We start from the raw sequence: 17078 nt of genomic DNA, 5'->3' as shown, positions 1-17078 counted from the left end.
CTATAATAAATTTATTCATTATATGTTATTATTATTAACTACTACAAAATATCATCAAATTAATTCAATCTTATACTTTCTTGGAATAATTACATACAATTCTGTTAAGCTCAAGAATTTTATTCTGCAACTTTTGAAAGTTATTAATAACAAATTTATTATATTTTACATAATTATTAAATTCATTGGTAAAAATATTGATTTTTTGTATATCATTATCATCATATTCTTTACATTTACCAATCAAGCTGTTATTATTATTGTTATCATCATCATCATCATTTCCATTATTAATTGCAATAAAATCATTGCTATTATTGAATGAGTTAAGAATTGCTGAGCAAAGTTCCAGTTGGACATTTGATAACATTAATAAAAGTTCAGGAATTATTACGTCTTGATCATATTGAATTCTGTGATTATTAAGTTCTTGAATAAATAAATTTTTTATTTTTAAAATTCTTTCATTAATTGAATTGCTCATTTCAAGTGTATTCTTTATCTTAAATTCAATATCATCTTCTTTTCTCTTAATTTCCTTGTTGGTATATTCAATCTCTTCTTTTAATTCATTCAATAAATCAATTCTGGGTTTTATATTTTCTATCAAATTAATTATTGGCTTTATTGAGTTATTTAATCTCAAAATTATATTCGAATTGTAATCATTCAAAAATTTCAATATATTTAAATAATATTCAGAAATCTCTTTTTCATTTTTTATCGATTTTATTTCATTACCTATTACACTAAATTTATTATAATAATTCTTCATTTCAACAAACAACCATTCTTGAGTATATTCATTTAATTTATTAACTTGATAATCAACTTGTAAAATTTCACTCTTATCATTATTATCAATATTATCAAAATCTATTAAATCTTTAATGTTAAATTCTCTTTTAACAGATTTTGTATCATGTATTTCTGTATTTGAAATTTCTGGTAATTCATCATAGTCTGGATTACATAATATATAACATTTGTTATTCCAATTCCGATTATTATTAGAATTGCAATTATATATAAACTCTATGTTAACTTTATTTCTATCTATTTTATTAATATTACTATTGGCATTAGAAATACAGTAATTTGATATAAAAGTTAAGTAAGTATTATTGAAATTAGTATCATAATCATCCATATTGTTGAAAGATAGTAAGTCGTATATTTTCAGTTTTGGATTTGAATTAATACATTTTCTTATTATTTCCAAGTTCTCAGAAACTGGTAATACTTTGTTTTCATCATTTTGATAATTAATATCAGATTCTATTTTAGAATACAATGTAAATAAATAATGTAACCAATCAATATGTATAACAAATAAATCATTTTCTGTTGAAATTCCTATAATAAATAAAGGCTTATTATTATCACTATTATTAGTATTGATATATGTGCTGTCATTGTTAACAATATTATTACCACTAATACTGGTATTATTTGCATTACTATTAGTAATAATAGTAGAAAAATGTATTCCATCATAAAACTTCAAGTTTGAAATAATCCTTATTAATTCTTCATCATCATTGTTATTACTGTTACTATTAATGTTATTTAATGGGATTTTGGATTTCTGAATACATCTAAGCATAAAATTAAAGTTATCTTCAATATCCTCTACTTGATCTTGTTGTATTTGTGTATTAATAACGAAACTATTGTTTTTATTTTGAATCAAATTAAAGTTACAGGTATCTTGAAAATTTGGTAACGATAAATAGCTTGCAATAAAAACTCCAATTTCTAAATTGGAACCTAATATAACAAAAACTGATAATGGATAATTTGTAATAGAAATAAACTTTAATGATTTAATATTATATTCATTATTTTCTAATTCCCATGAAATTACAAGTTGAATTGGAATAGGTTTTAATATGGAAGATATGATTTGAAAATGATCTTTTGATATATTAACTTGTAATATTTCTTCAATAACATTTCCAGACTCATCAGTAGGATTTCTTAAATCTCCAAGAAGAATATTTAAAGTATTATGTAGTTTTTCATCATAATGAAAATTTTGTTTGTTAATTGTTTCTTCTTTTGAATTTAGAAAAAATTCTTGTTCAAGTAAATTAGTGTATAATAACTGATATGCAAAATAAGGTAATTTCATTCTATTCATTATTATTGGACATATTGAAGAAATGGTATTATCATGAAACAATACGTAAATTGTTAATATATTCCAAACATCTGGTCCTTTTCCAAATACGAAATCAAGAGGAGTTTTATTATTACTACTATTGATATTGGTACCGTGAATTATATCGATACTAGTATTATCTTTAATATGAATGTTATTAGTTGTATCATAATAATTAACAATAAAATTATCATTAATATTATAAAAAGTTTGAGAATTAATTTCATGTTTAGAGTTAATGATAGAAATTAAATCTAGAGCAATTAATTTGGATGAGATTTTGTTGTAGTTACTGTTATTATTATTAATAGATTTTATTAATATAAAAATTATATAATCGTCCAAGTGGTACCATAATGATTTAACAATATATGATTTATTATTTGTAAAATGATGAATTTTATTATTATGATTTTTATTATTCAAATTTAAAGAATTAAATACCATAATACCGGTAACTAATGGTATATTATATACAAATATACCATTATTTTCTTGTTTTAAATAGAGTTCATTAGTTAATTGAGATTTATTGGTTTGGTTGTTATTTAAAAATTTGTATGATACTTTGTGTTGATTTGAATTTTCATAATCATTTAACTCTTTATAATGTTTATTATTGTCGTTTAAATGATTAGGACCAGTATTGTTATCTTGCTCCTGTTTCTGTTTCTGCCTTTGTTTCTGTTCTTGTTCTTGTTGTTTTTGTTCTTGTTCCTCCTCGTCTTCAAAAAGTCCATATGAATGAGAGGGCCTCTTAATCTTCAATATACTTTGTCCTTTATCAGTAATATTAAGTGATGAATTCAAGTTAATTAGTGGTTTTGAATTTGAAGTGGAACTTGAGCTTGAGTTGAAATTGGAGCTAGAATTATAAATCTTGTTGATTTTTTCAAATTCTCCGATGTTTTTATCCCAAGGTATTAGAGCTACTACGCAACAAGTTTCTGATGTTAATAATATAAGATCCCCTTGGTTATTATTAACTGAAATATCAAAAAAAATATTTGACTTAGAAGGCAATAATTCATCAATATAAATATCAAAAACTAAGTCAATCTGATAATCATCTTGTGAAATATATTTACTTGCATGAATTCTTACTATTATTCCTAATTTTGAATACTTGATTAACGGAATCTGGCTTATTATTCTGCAACATATTTTTTCTACCATTATTTTCAGTAGGAATATATGTATATATATATATATATATACATTTACATATATATTTAAAATAATGAATAGTTATTTATAATGATTAAAAAAAAAAATGATTAATAATAATTAATAATTTTATTTAAAAAAGGTACCCGATACCTATTTTTAAATAAAATTTATCATCGTTACCACCCCACCGCCCATCAGTGAGTGGAAAAAAAATTGTTTTAAAACAAAAAAAAACTGAATTAAAAAAAAAATGCAAGACCAGAATGAATTCCAAAAAAGAAAAGAATAAAAATCTATTTGACAAAGAAAGCTATGAAATACCGGATATACTTTTTACCAAAGAAGATAAAAATAATTCAAGGTAAGCAATATTATATTATATTGTACATAATATGTATGAATATTAATAAATATTTTATTATTAATACTACTATTATTTTATTTATGATTTGCAATATTATTATTATTATTATTACTATTATATTTTAGATACTTGGAAAAATATAGCTTAATGGAATTACTACTTAATTCACTTAATTTTAAAACTGTAATAATTACACTTATTAATGGATCTACTATTAAAGGTACTTTAGAATTTAGAAAAATATTACTTAATAAAGCACAATACAAAAGTATTAAAAATAAAAGATTAAAAATGATTCTATTAAAAAATATTATCATTCTTCAAGAATCAAATAAATCCCCCAATTTTAATGCTAATTATAATAATATTAATATTTTATTTATACCAATAAAATCCATTCATTCATTAACTTGTCCTGAAATTGATAATCCATCAAAACATATTAGAATGTATATAAAATCCTCCATTTTATTCAATATAAATAATTAAATCAGTCCTTTTATAAAATACAATAATGATTATCCATTGCTTCATATATTACAGCATATTTTGATTCTAAATCTGATATTGCTGATAATATTGTGCTTGGCTCATAATATGGTCTAAGTACCTTTATTATATGATCCTTATTAATACCTAATGATTTCTTTTCTTCTGATTTTAAACTTTTTATTTCATATGCTAAGGTTTTATATACAATCTGATGTATTTTATCTGTAACATCTTCTGGTACACCAATATCTTGTATTAAATCCAAGTTAAAATCATCATTCGTTAATTTATTTGTATTGTTATTTGTTGAAATAGTATAGGGAGATAAATGTACACTATCTTCTTCTTTTGTATTTAAATCATCATCCAACATTTCTTGTTCAATTTGATTCGCTACATAAGCCACTTCTATTGAATGATAATATGCATATTCACTCATTTCTTTTATTTTGATTACTGTATAACAACTTATATAAGTTGAAATATCTCCTTTACCTGGTACTACTTGGCCTACCAATCTTACAATTGTTCCTTCTCTTAAATCATCCAAATAACTGTTTATTTCATCTCCCAATGTTTCTGAATCTATATCGAATCTCGCATCTATTCCTCCTGTACCGTCTGATATCCTAAATATCATCCTTGATGCCAATACTTCTTTATGTGTTATCCAGCCGACCATTGTTACAGAGCTTATTCTTCTTTCAAACATCTTAAATACTGATGGACTCAATTCTAAACTCTTAATTATCATTGATATATTTACAGGCAAACACATTCTTTGTATTCTATTCATATTTTCATTTCTATTATTACTATTCGTTGTTGTATTATTTGTTGCTACCGATACTCTTCTGGATGGTGTCACTAAACTATTGTTGTTATTCCAACGATTCTCTACACCATCATTATTAGTGTTATTAAAGTAATTAAACACATTACTTGATTCACTTTTAGATATACTGCTACTTCTTGTACTTGAATTACATTCATTTCTTGATGAAAATGGAGATTCTCCAAAACTACCACTACTGAAAAACATTATTACTTTAATTTTTACCTATTAATTTGTATATTATTTGATAAATAAATCTAAAAAAAAAAGAAAAGAAAAAAATTTTCTTCTTGTTTTATTTTTTTAATTTAAAACCTCTTAAAATTTTCAGTACCGAAAGTTCCCCACATTTTCCTATTTTTAAATTAGAATAATTTTAAAAATATAAAATAATAATAATAAAGAATATATTAATACTTTTAAAAATTACACTAATTATTTTATATTTGAAATTGATTCAACAAGTGAAATAACGACATTTATATACATCTAATTCCGTTTTTTTTTTTAATTATCTTCAAAAGAACAAGAAAGAAGAAAAACCCCAAATTTTACTATTATCTCCTCATTTCACGCACACACACACACACATAAATACAAGTTCCCTCTATCTTTCTTCTCTTACTCTCCTCTCTCTCCATATCCTCATCTCACTTTTTATTCTTTTTAATTAAAATAAATTATTTTATTACCTGTAGGCGCTTGGCGCCTAAACAACTATTTTTAATAGTATTATTTGCCATTGAATAGCAAGTCATTTTAGATAGTACCGATTATTGTTTTATAAATTTTTTATGTGAATTAAAATTGTTTTTATAAATATTTAAATATTAAATGTAAAACAATGACACGAGGGGAGAAATGAAATAAGAATTTTGATCATATTTAAATAATTAGATTTACCTATAGAAGCACGTATAAACTTTTAAAAAAATGATATATATGGTGTAAAACAAATAAAACAGTAAATTAATTTCGTTCAATTTCAATATATAAACTAATGATAAGTATAATTTAAATAAACAATTAATTAATATTAATTAAAAATATATATATTTTTAATTGACCTATTTATTCAGTCAAAGTTTCTAATACACTAATTCCATGCTCATTCAATATTGTAACAACTTGTTCTAATGTTGGTGGTGTTGCATAACCAGAACTATTATTCTGAATTGCTGAGTACACCAAATCTTTACCTAAATAAATTTCAAATGCATTTGAATTAGTAAATAAACCTCTTAAAATATTTCCCCCAAAAAATATTAACATCATTAAATGAGTTCTTGGACCGCCCTGTGGTTGTCCTTGTTGATCTGTTGGGGTAAATAGCGATGGGAATAAAAATGTACTCAATCCCAAACCAACTTGACTTGCTGTTATTGCATAACTTAATCCTTGATATAATGGAGATGGCTTATATTTAACTGCTACCAATTGAAAATCTGGATCTGTTACTCTTGAACTCAAATAACTTTGTACTTGTTGATATAAATTTCGTGTACCACATGTATCACAATATTGAATTGTCATAGTTTTTGGGCCTACATCATCTGGTATTTCATTTTGAGGGGTTATTAATTTCTCCAAAAACCCATACTCATTTATATTCAAGTAATTAAACTTAACTAATCCAACCCCTATTGCAATTATTGATATTATAACTGCTGATAATATTGTAGAAACCTTTTTCATGTTCACTATGATCTCTAAAATCAATCAATTTATGTATTTCAAAAAAAGAAACTTTTTTTTTACTTGTAAAAACAACAAGCTATTATTTATTTTACAATTGTTGTTTTAATTTTTATTTCCTATTTATAATTATACTCGAATGACTATTACATTATTTAATTATAATATTTATAATTTAACTTCAAATCCCCTCTCTTTTTACCGCTCTTTTTTGTGACAATGATATTTCTTCTTGAATAAATTATATGACACGTATGGCGGTAAAATTAGTAGTCTTTATTAATTTTACTATAGAAAAAGAATAAAAAAATTAAATTAATAGTAAAGAATAAATAATCATAATTCAAATAATTCAAAATTTCTTACATTAAGGTCCTTATATATATATATATATATATATATGTATGTATGTATATATATATATATTTATATTATTATTAATGCATAAATAATCATTAAGTTAACATTATACTACGATTAAATTAATTACTTATACAAACATTCTATTCTTTAATAGGTGAAATGTTCTGTAAATCAGATCCTGGATATCTGTACATTTGCCACATAAATTTATCAATCCAAAAATATCCAATAGCTAAAGGACAATAAAGTGGAATACTTGTTGAAATATCATACTTATTTTTTAAAGAATGATCTTCTAATGGAATGTCATTATTATTTGAATTTATTCTAAATGATCTATTGGACTTTGATTTTGACATGTTATTCTTAAATATACGGCTAAATAAATCTGGCTTACTTATAAATAACGGTATATCCTCAATTCTAAACATTACTAATCTCCATAATAATGGTATTGAATGTGTATCTAACCATATTCCTGAATATGAAAACAATTCTTTCGCTTGATCTAATACATCATCATTAGTATATTTTGAATATTCATCCATAAATAATGACAATCTATCCTTCAATATTCCATTAACTCCATTCTCTAAATAAAAACTCAAATCTTTACTCGAAACCAAATTTGATATTATATCACGTATAGATTCTGTACTTTTTTTGTCCCAATCATTTGTATATTTATTTATTCCATGCATTAATAATAAAGAAATCTGATTAAAATGTATTGATATCTTATCTATATTGATTGGTTTAATAAAATTATTTGCTATAAATAGATCCAATCTACATCCAATTGCTCTATTGCCGTCACATTTCATTTCATTCCTTAACTTACTATGGCAATCTCCTACTCGTGAACCTATACTACATTCATTTGGAAATTTATTATTTAAATATTCCCATTCTTTTGTCAATTCAAATTTACATTTGGGAATTTTTGAATCTAATTTAACTTTTTCCAATAATGGATAAAAATTCAAACAATGGTTTTCAATTCCCGAATAATCATTATTCTTTGACTCCATATTTTCACAACCAAATCTTAAATTATATAATAGATTAAAATACTTCTCTCTCATATATAATAATTCATGCTTTCTTATTCCATCTGTTACTATTATTGGATCATAAGATATCTGGCATTCCATTGTTTGACTCTTGAAACTATAATCTGATAATTCTGTGTTTACTTTTTCTTCCAATATTATACCAGAACACGTATTATTTGAAAACACTCTCTGTTGAACTGAGCCTGATAACTCAAATCCATTTCTTTCATAATATGTTAATCCCTTTTCTAATGTCTGAGTATATTTATATAACATTTCTGTATAAATATTAAATGAATCATCACTCAACCATTGTAATTTAAATCCATTCAAAATACAAAATCCTAATGATATCTTTAACAAATGATTTCCTTTCACTGGTGTTAATGTCTTCATTGATTCATTCCCTAAATAACCTATACCACATCTATGTGGATATGATGTTTCAAATTCTATACCAATCATTCTATTTCTACTTAACTTCCTTATATATGACTCATTAACATCATCTTTGCTGGCTTTTCCATATATACTAGTATTGGTTTCTTTGTAATCCCCTTTTTTAATATAATAACTATCAAAAGTTGAAAAATCAAAATCTTTGGAATAAAAATTTGACGATAAAAATATTACCTCGCATAAATAGTTACCCATCCAAGAATACTCGCCACCTTTATATGGCCAAGAACCAATACTGCATTTAAATTCAAGGCTTTTCTTACTTGAATCTCTGAATGGTACATTCCTGACTATAAATGAAATCCATTTTGATTGATTTCTTTTACTAAAATAATTACTATTAAAAAATCTTCTCCTATTTATAGAATTTTCCCTTTCGTTACCTGGATCATTCTTATTATATATTTCTAATAATTCATTATATTCATAAACTTCTGGTAACGATATTTCCTCATTAACTTCATTATCGATTTCTACTTCAATTTCTGGATCTATTTGATCAAAGTATGTTGGCAGTGGAGTTGATAACCACGACTTTAATTGACCACTATCGCCTTCATTAGTAAGTTGATCCCGAAATTCCTTCAATTTATGATTATTGCTCTCTTCTTTATTATATAACTTTAATGAAAATTTGTTTGTAATCCATGTGATAAAAGCAGAATCTGAAGAAATCATACAATAATTGGTTGAAAATAAATTCCAGAATTTATCTATTAATATTGGATTAATTGATAAGACACCAAATTGAAATATATCCATTTCCAATGAACAAGTATCTAAATCATCATTAATAAGATTTTTCTTTAATACTGATATAATATCCAAATTCTGATCATCGACCAAGGGTTGCACATTAAATAATCGAGTCAACAATGAATTTAATGGATCCAATTTATCATACAAACCATGATCACGATTTTTATAATCCAAGAATAATTTTTCAATATTAAATAAGGAAGCAATATGCCATATTTCATTTCCCCAGGTAATCCAAGTTTCATATATTATATTAATAAATAAATGACCTAAAACATAGTTTAAAGATTTATCTCTAATTCTTGATCTGATTAATCTAAGACATTCTCTTATATTTCCATAGAATGAGCAATGGCTTTTATCACTTTTAAATTTATCAGATAAAATTGATGCTGAGTTCATAACTTCAAAGACAGTTTCAGCTTGTAAATTGGATGGATACCTTTTAAAAGAAGTATTTGTTGAATCAAAAACTTTGAATGATTCTTTAAATCGTGGAATTGAACTTTTTCTTCCAAGTGAACAACCTTTAAATTCATTGTGAAAATTAGAAAAAGTTAATTTTCTCCATCTATGTGCAATATCCTTAAGCCTATCATAAACATACTTTTCTTTTTTAACTGAATTAAATTTAGATCCCAATATTGATAATATACTATTTTCTTGGTTTACTCTGGAATAGCCAGGTGTTATTGAAACTTGCCATTTACCTGCAACTGAATAGTAGTTATTTTTAATAGATCTATCTAATGCAGTAATTGATTTTGTATAAGGAACATTTGATTTGATAAATACTCTCGGATAAGGTTTATTTGCTATGTATGAAAATCTTAAGAATGGCTCAAACATATAATGATATTTATTTTCATAGTATTTATCATCATCATCATTTTTATCAAATTTAACCAATTGATCCATGTTTTCTTTGTCTAATTCACTATATTCTTCTTGTGAATCCCAATCAAAAAGATCCTTCTCATTAAAGTACTTGCTTGCTTTATCAAACTCCTCAAATTGATTATAGCCAGGATAAAAGTAAAATTCATTTTGGAAAATATCACCTTCCAAAATTTCTGTAACCGGAGAAGGATGTTGAAAAAATATATTTTCACGTTTTCCTAAATAATGACAAAATGATGTACCAAGTTCAATTAAAGAATAATGTTCGGTATCTAGCTTTGGAAAAAAAACCAAATCATCTTTAAATCCAATCATACTAACTCTACAAAACTCCTCTTGATTACTTGTATTAATACTTGATATAATCTGTAATTTTAATGATCTTCCAATATAATCTTTTTTAAATGATTTAACTAATTTAGGATCAATTTTAAGTCTTTTAAAATCATTATCATATTCAAAATCAAAATTTGAACCTAATAAACTATTATCTGAAGTACAATTTAGTCCTCTTAATTGGCTACCATTTAAATCAGGTACTCCTTCACTTTCAACCATCATACATTTACATATAAGATTAATATAGCCTTCACTAACTAAAGGTACGTGTTGAATTTGAAATTCTAACTTATTGCTTGGATCATCACAAACATTATTAATTTTATAATCATCAATTTGAGGTTCTTTATTTGTACCACTCCTAAAATATTCATCAAACTTTGATTTCAATTCCTGATACATTAATGAAATAGGCTCACATTTTGCGTTGTTAAAGATCTGAAATAATGAGATTATAAAATAACTTTTAATAAAGTTCAAAAGATTCATCTTTTCACTTTTATTTTTTTTTTCAATATTTCACTTTGAGATCTTGAATATAAATAATAATGACATTTATGTGTACGAGTTTAACTCAGAGTCTGAAAACCAACTTTTAATCTTCAAATAATAAGTTTTGATGTATATATATGTACATATGTACAAGCTCACTTTCAATTCAAGTACATCTATTCAAGATATATTTATGAATAATATGTTGTTAAATGAAAGAAACTATCAATTAATTGAATTACATAAATTTGCTGGGAACCAGTTCATTAGAATAAAAGCAAACACTTGAGTTATATAAATCCTTTTATCCCAAGCTTAATATGTGAGTAAGAACTAAGAAGAAAGAAATCAATTGACTTCTTTTCAGTTTATTTCATTAAATTAAAAGCCTCATTAATTATTTTCACAAAACTAGCGCTAAATTCTACGTGTAAATTTGAGCGCCAAAATAATATTTTGATTATTGCATGTATTTTTATGGCGCCAATCATTTAAATTTGAACAAATAGAAAATTTTGAGAGATAATTATAAGTGATTTCAGCGGTAAAATGTCAAAATTTGAATTGGATAAGAATGAATTTAGTAGACAAACAAAAGAAAATAAATTATAGTAAATTAATATTTGCTAGTTTTAAGTTATTTCTAGATTTATTTTATATTATATTTTTCATGATATAAAATAAAAATTATTTTTAAACTATTAATTCTAATTCCTACCGTTTTTGTTCAAGCTAGATATACATTTTTTTTTTTGAATTTTAAATTAAAATGACAAATTCTAATAACGGTGATAATAATAAAAATCAAACAGAAGAAATTGAAGAAAAAACAATTCAAACATCAAGCAATACAAGAACTGCTGATATATGGAATTTGTATGGTATGATTGATGCCGATCCTCTTACCTCAGCTGAATCTGATGACATTAATTATGTAAGCATGGTAGCAATTGGTGCAGCAACTTCTGCCGCTTTATGGAAAGCTTACTTTTACAGACCAGAGGAAATGGATGACTTCACTACTTATTCAATGTATATTGTCACTGTTCTAACTATTGTTGGAGCATTTTATGTAATTTCATCTATGAGAAAAAGAGAAAGAGAGGAAAAGTTAAGATCTTTAGAATCAAATCAATCATCAGGCTCTGATAAAAACTCTAATGACTCCAAGAAAAATAAAGAAACAATTTCAAATGATGAGGAAAACAAAACATTTTCTAATAATATTAGACGAAGAAAAAACAGAGCTGATTAACTTTTTTCTTCTTCTTTCCCATTTACTTATATCTTTTACTCAATAAATAATCATTTACCCTACATACTAATTTTTCATTAGCTAGCTGCTAACATAATTTCATTATTAATATCAATATCTTCTCTTTCTTATTCCCTTTAATTATCTAGCACATGTGGTCGATAAATTAAACACACAAGCTTTCCCGCCAAACTTAAGTGCAAAACTTGTTTCAAATGTGAGGTTTCAAAGATAATTCACTTAAATAAATATGAAATTCGAATAAATTAAAAATAGCAATAATCTAAAGTTGTATTTTGATCATTGATTAAATTTTCTGTATTAAACTAATTTATTTGAAACATAATTTCAACAAAAAAAATTTAATATATTGGAGTAAAATTGCCATGATATTTTGTAAATTGTAGATACAAGATAATGATTCTTTGTATTAGCTCTTATTATTAAGATTCACAAATTCTGCAAACCTACTAAGGAAAAGAAGTATGGTGTACTTTTTTCTTACTATTATTAATCGTAAATATCTATAATATATATAATTCATTTAGTGCCTTGCTTAAAATGAAAATGTTGAATATCATTCTTTCTTTGGTCTATTCCATCTAATGTTGATGCCATAATCTTCTGCTTTCTACACAATGTTCCCCACATCTTATCATCCAAAGTTTCCTCAGCAATAAGATAATGTATATTAATGCACGAATATTGAGTACCCATTCTGTGACATCTATCTTCAGCTTGTAACATTGTACCAGGTACCCAATATAATTCAGCAAATATTACAGTGCCAGCACTTGTCAAATTTAAACCTTGTCCGCAAGCTGTAATTGAAAGTAAAGCAACCTTACAATTTTCATTATTTTGAAATTCCTTCACATATTCTTCCCTCTTATTTCCTGGGGTCTTACCATCTATTCTTATAAATAAAAATGGCCCGCCTGAATTGCATGCTGTTTTTCTTTTTTTTAATAATACTGACTCAATAGCATCAAGCATTACGTGGTGATGACCAAATATTACGTATTTGTCATCATTATATTCTAATAAATATTCAATATATTCTTGTACCGGGTTAATTTTAATTTCACAAGTAAGTTTGTGAAGATTACACATTGATGAAGATGAACCATCTTCATCAAAATTCGACAAATCTGTTTGGCAATTAGGATCTGCAAGAAGCTCCTGAATCTTTTTAATTCCCACCTTATCTCTAATTTCTAATGGAATCTTGCTTCTTTGTTTTGGGGGGAGCTCATGTAAAACCTGCTTTTTTAAACGCCTTATCATTACTGATTCTCTTATAAATAAATGTAATTCTTCCGTATTTCTGCTGCCATAAAATTCCCTTCTGTGACTAAATTTATTTATTCTAGTATCACTATATCTTTTAGCAAAATCTAAATAGCTTGGAAATTTTGGAGAAACCACATTTGGTGGTTTTTGCATTTCTTGATTGTTTTTAATCAGTCTATTTCCATTAAAGGCTTTAAGTAAACTAATATTATCCGAATTTGCTGAATCAATATCTGAATTTGAATTTAAATTTGAATCTGAATCGTAAACTAATTTTTTTATTCTAGATTTTTTTTTCTTTCTAGTACCCAATTCGTTCCTATTATTCTTTGTTTTGTTCTTCTTTTCAGAGTAAAATTGAGGACTTGGCTTTACTATTGCATTTATCTGTTCATATAACTCTGTCGGATTATTTAAGGCAGGAGTTCCGCTCAGTAAAATTGTTCTTCTTGCTTTATGAAGTAAAGGAACAATCATTTGTGTTCTTTTTGCCGTTGAATTCTTTAGAAAATGAGATTCATCCGCAATTACTACCTGGAAATCGCTACCAAAAAACGATCTAAAGTGCTCATTTCGGGTTATTAAATCATAAGAAATTATTATTATTTTGGATTTCCTGCTGTATGTATCATTACTTGTACGAATTAATGTTATATTTGATTTATTAATTTCTGGTGATAACCAATCTAATGCTTGTTGATACCATTGAAACCTAATTGAAGATGGGCATATTACTAATACTGGCCATTCTTGTCTAAAGTATGTTATTATTGATAAAGCTTGTAAAGTTTTTCCCAATCCCATTTCATCTCCTATTAATATTCTTCCTTGTTTCTTTAAGCCTACCAGAATTCCAACCTTTTGAAATGGTCTCAATGAATTATACAATTCAGGATAATTGCATTTTAAATGATTTAAAGAACTATAACAAACATTATCGTAAATACAGCCCTTACACAAATTACAATCTGGTAAATCTACTGTATCCGGGTTGTATTTAGGAGTTAAATTAGATATTCTCTCAAAATCTGCATCAAAATCTTCAATCTCATATTTTTTAAAATCTGGAAATCTATCCAATATAAAGTCAGGTATCGGAATTATTTGACATTCAAATCTATCCGAAATATTCTCAATTAGCTTTTCATAATATATACCTGGAAATATAAATGTGCTACAATAAGGCTTTAAATCTATTCCTTGCATTCCTGTATGCAAAGTTCTCATCTTTTTTGATGCGATATTCTCTTTTAACTTATACTCTTTCAAATAATCTCCAAGTATCCTTGGAAGAGATAGTTGAGATTTGTTATTCTTTTCTGATGATATCCTAAACATAGTAGGACTCACCAATGAAAATACAATACCACAGTCTAATTTCATTTTCCCATAAGACAATATAGTATTCAATCCATTTGCTATAACTGTAGTATTTTGAACCAGAACTTCAAGTTCTTTGTCACATTTTTGTAGAATATCCTCTAATTCATCCTGACTCTCTAATAAAACATTATCTAATTGACTATTTCTTCTTTGCATTACCTCAGAATTTGAACAAAGTGCTTGAAAATCATTCCCGATACACCCAGCTTTCTGTCCGCCTACTTTCATTATATCCATATTCAAATTCTTTACAACTGCCACGCATTCTCCAGATAAACTTTGGTTCTTAAAATTACCATTTTCACTTTTACAATCAATTACTAAATTTGGTACTCCCTCTTTGTTCAACTCCAAATACGAACAGCTATTCCCCGTCTTTGATTTATTAATAATAGTGTACTCATTAGAATTATACTTATCTGATAATCCTAATTCACTTTTAATATTTCCATTTGATATCTTATTCCTTAAATACTTTGAAAATGCCTCTAATGTTCTATTTGTTGGAGACTCTAAACTAAGAACCCACTTTGAATATCCAGGATCGTTCCTTTCTATATACTCAAAAGTCCTGCCTTTATATTTTCCCACATCTAATACATTCATATTACATCCACCTCTAATATACTTGAAATATGGCTACTGGCAAAACATTCAAAAAGTAAACAATTGCTGTGGCTCAAAACTCAACTTATCTGACCCACTAAAGCTATTTTAAGTCTCAATTCTTATTCTGCACCCTTAGAACTTAATTTTGTTCCAGTAAAACTAGAATTCAATCAACTAACAAAAAGCAATAATAGCACCACAGCACCCTATTGCAATACATGAATCCTATCGATATAACAACTGGGCTTTTTACTACCTTTGTACCCAAGAATTTCGTATTTCTCTACCTTAATTTCTTTTTGCTTATTCCTCCCTTGCCTTAATTTCACTTTATTTAATAACTTCTTAAAACTTTGGCGGCAAATTGGACCGCCTTCCATTAAACATGTAGTTATTATTTATTCAAATTGCATGTAAATAAAAAAAAAAGAAAGAATTGAAAAATAAGAGAAAATAGTTAAAAAGACCAAAAATTGTTATATAACTTATTGAATTCTATGAGAATTTGAGGTAAACTTTTTCAGCATGTAAATGAAGAAAACTGTACATTCTAAGAATTTTTGATTATTTATAGAAATTCAAAATTTAATAATATACATTTCACAAATTTCCTTTTATTTCAAATTAGAAGATCTTTAATACGCTAAATCATCTTCAAACTCACGAACAATTTTCATTAATTCAATGCTGCTCTCTCTATGAGTCGTACATTGGATGAAACTGCATTACTTGAAAGATTGAGATCTTTTCAGAAAAGTTGTATAGAAAATAGAAAATGTGCTAATTGTAATGAAATTGGACCCAATTATGTCTGTGTTGATTTTGGAACGTTTGTATGCTCAATATGCTCTGGTATCCAGTAAGTCATTATTTGCTCTATTTCTTGTAAATGTTCTAACTTCAAACTTCCCTTCATTTAGCCGAGAATTTAATCATAAAGTTAAAGGAATATCCCTATCTAAGTGGACATTTGATGAAATAAGATTTATATGTAGTCTTGGAAACAAAGTAAGCTTACAGCCTTCTTAATTTAACTATTAATTATTTATTAACTCGACTTCAACTTTTTACAGAAAGATTCTTTAACATTTCTTGGGAATAGAGATACTAATTTTTTAGGACCTCCACCAAATTCCAATGATCACGTAATCCTTAAGGAATTTATTAGAAATAAATACATTAATCGTATTTGGATTAATCAATCACTATATAATCTTTACTATATTAATTTGTTATCAATTCAAGACCCAATTCCTAAATACCAAAACAGAAACTCTAAAAATCCATATAACAATTTTCAAACAAATAATAACACCGAATATAAATGTAAAAATCACAACAATAAAAATCCACATGTTAAAAAAAGCTTTATTAATAGAAATCCTTTTTCATTTATTAACTAATAACAAGTTTTTTTAAATTTATATATATCCATATATACACAATGATGT

The 17078-nt window shown here is 25.6% G+C and overlaps 7 protein-coding genes across 7 annotated transcripts; 2 read left to right on the top strand and 5 right to left on the bottom strand.

Moving 5' to 3' along the window:
• Positions 1-70: 70 nt before the first annotated feature.
• Positions 71-3340, bottom strand: ELE39_002673 (uncharacterized protein; the record flags this gene model as incomplete). Its single annotated transcript, XM_067345777.1, has 1 exon — positions 71-3340. The coding sequence occupies one exon, from the start codon at positions 3338-3340 to the stop codon at positions 71-73; it is 3270 nt and encodes a 1089-aa protein (XP_067201635.1).
• Positions 3341-4197: 857 nt separating this feature from the next.
• Positions 4198-5232, bottom strand: ELE39_002662 (OB-fold nucleic acid binding domain-containing; the record flags this gene model as incomplete). Its single annotated transcript, XM_067345766.1, has 1 exon — positions 4198-5232. The coding sequence occupies one exon, from the start codon at positions 5230-5232 to the stop codon at positions 4198-4200; it is 1035 nt and encodes a 344-aa protein (XP_067201624.1).
• Positions 5233-6096: 864 nt separating this feature from the next.
• On the bottom strand, positions 6097-6720 carry ELE39_002651 (Rdx family; the record flags this gene model as incomplete). Its single annotated transcript, XM_067345755.1, has 1 exon — positions 6097-6720. The coding sequence occupies one exon, from the start codon at positions 6718-6720 to the stop codon at positions 6097-6099; it is 624 nt and encodes a 207-aa protein (XP_067201613.1).
• A 503-nt stretch (positions 6721-7223) lies between these two features.
• On the bottom strand, positions 7224-11084 carry ELE39_002640 (rhoptry 2; the record flags this gene model as incomplete). Its single annotated transcript, XM_067345744.1, has 1 exon — positions 7224-11084. The coding sequence occupies one exon, from the start codon at positions 11082-11084 to the stop codon at positions 7224-7226; it is 3861 nt and encodes a 1286-aa protein (XP_067201602.1).
• A 772-nt stretch (positions 11085-11856) lies between these two features.
• Positions 11857-12342, top strand: ELE39_002851 (uncharacterized protein; the record flags this gene model as incomplete). Its single annotated transcript, XM_067345955.1, has 1 exon — positions 11857-12342. One exon carries the CDS (start codon positions 11857-11859, stop codon positions 12340-12342), a length of 486 nt encoding a protein of 161 aa, XP_067201813.1.
• Positions 12343-12882: 540 nt separating this feature from the next.
• On the bottom strand, positions 12883-15624 carry ELE39_002840 (HARP like SWI SNF ATpase; the record flags this gene model as incomplete). The annotated part of the gene is made up of 1 exon (XM_067345944.1): positions 12883-15624. The coding sequence occupies one exon, from the start codon at positions 15622-15624 to the stop codon at positions 12883-12885; it is 2742 nt and encodes a 913-aa protein (XP_067201802.1).
• A 701-nt stretch (positions 15625-16325) lies between these two features.
• Positions 16326-17030, top strand: ELE39_002829 (Stromal membrane-associated; the record flags this gene model as incomplete). The annotated part of the gene is made up of 3 exons (XM_067345933.1): positions 16326-16486; positions 16548-16635; positions 16701-17030. The coding sequence occupies 3 exons, from the start codon at positions 16326-16328 to the stop codon at positions 17028-17030; spliced, it is 579 nt and encodes a 192-aa protein (XP_067201791.1).
• Positions 17031-17078: the final 48 nt, after the last annotated feature.

This window comes from Cryptosporidium sp. chipmunk genotype I (assembly GCF_004936735.1).
Source record: "Cryptosporidium sp. chipmunk genotype I strain 37763 chromosome Unknown contig_31, whole genome shotgun sequence".
Lineage (NCBI taxonomy): Eukaryota > Apicomplexa > Conoidasida > Eucoccidiorida > Cryptosporidiidae > Cryptosporidium > Cryptosporidium sp. chipmunk genotype I.
The sequence above is the reverse complement of the archived record's forward strand: the minus strand, read 5'-3'. Positions and strand labels throughout refer to the sequence as shown.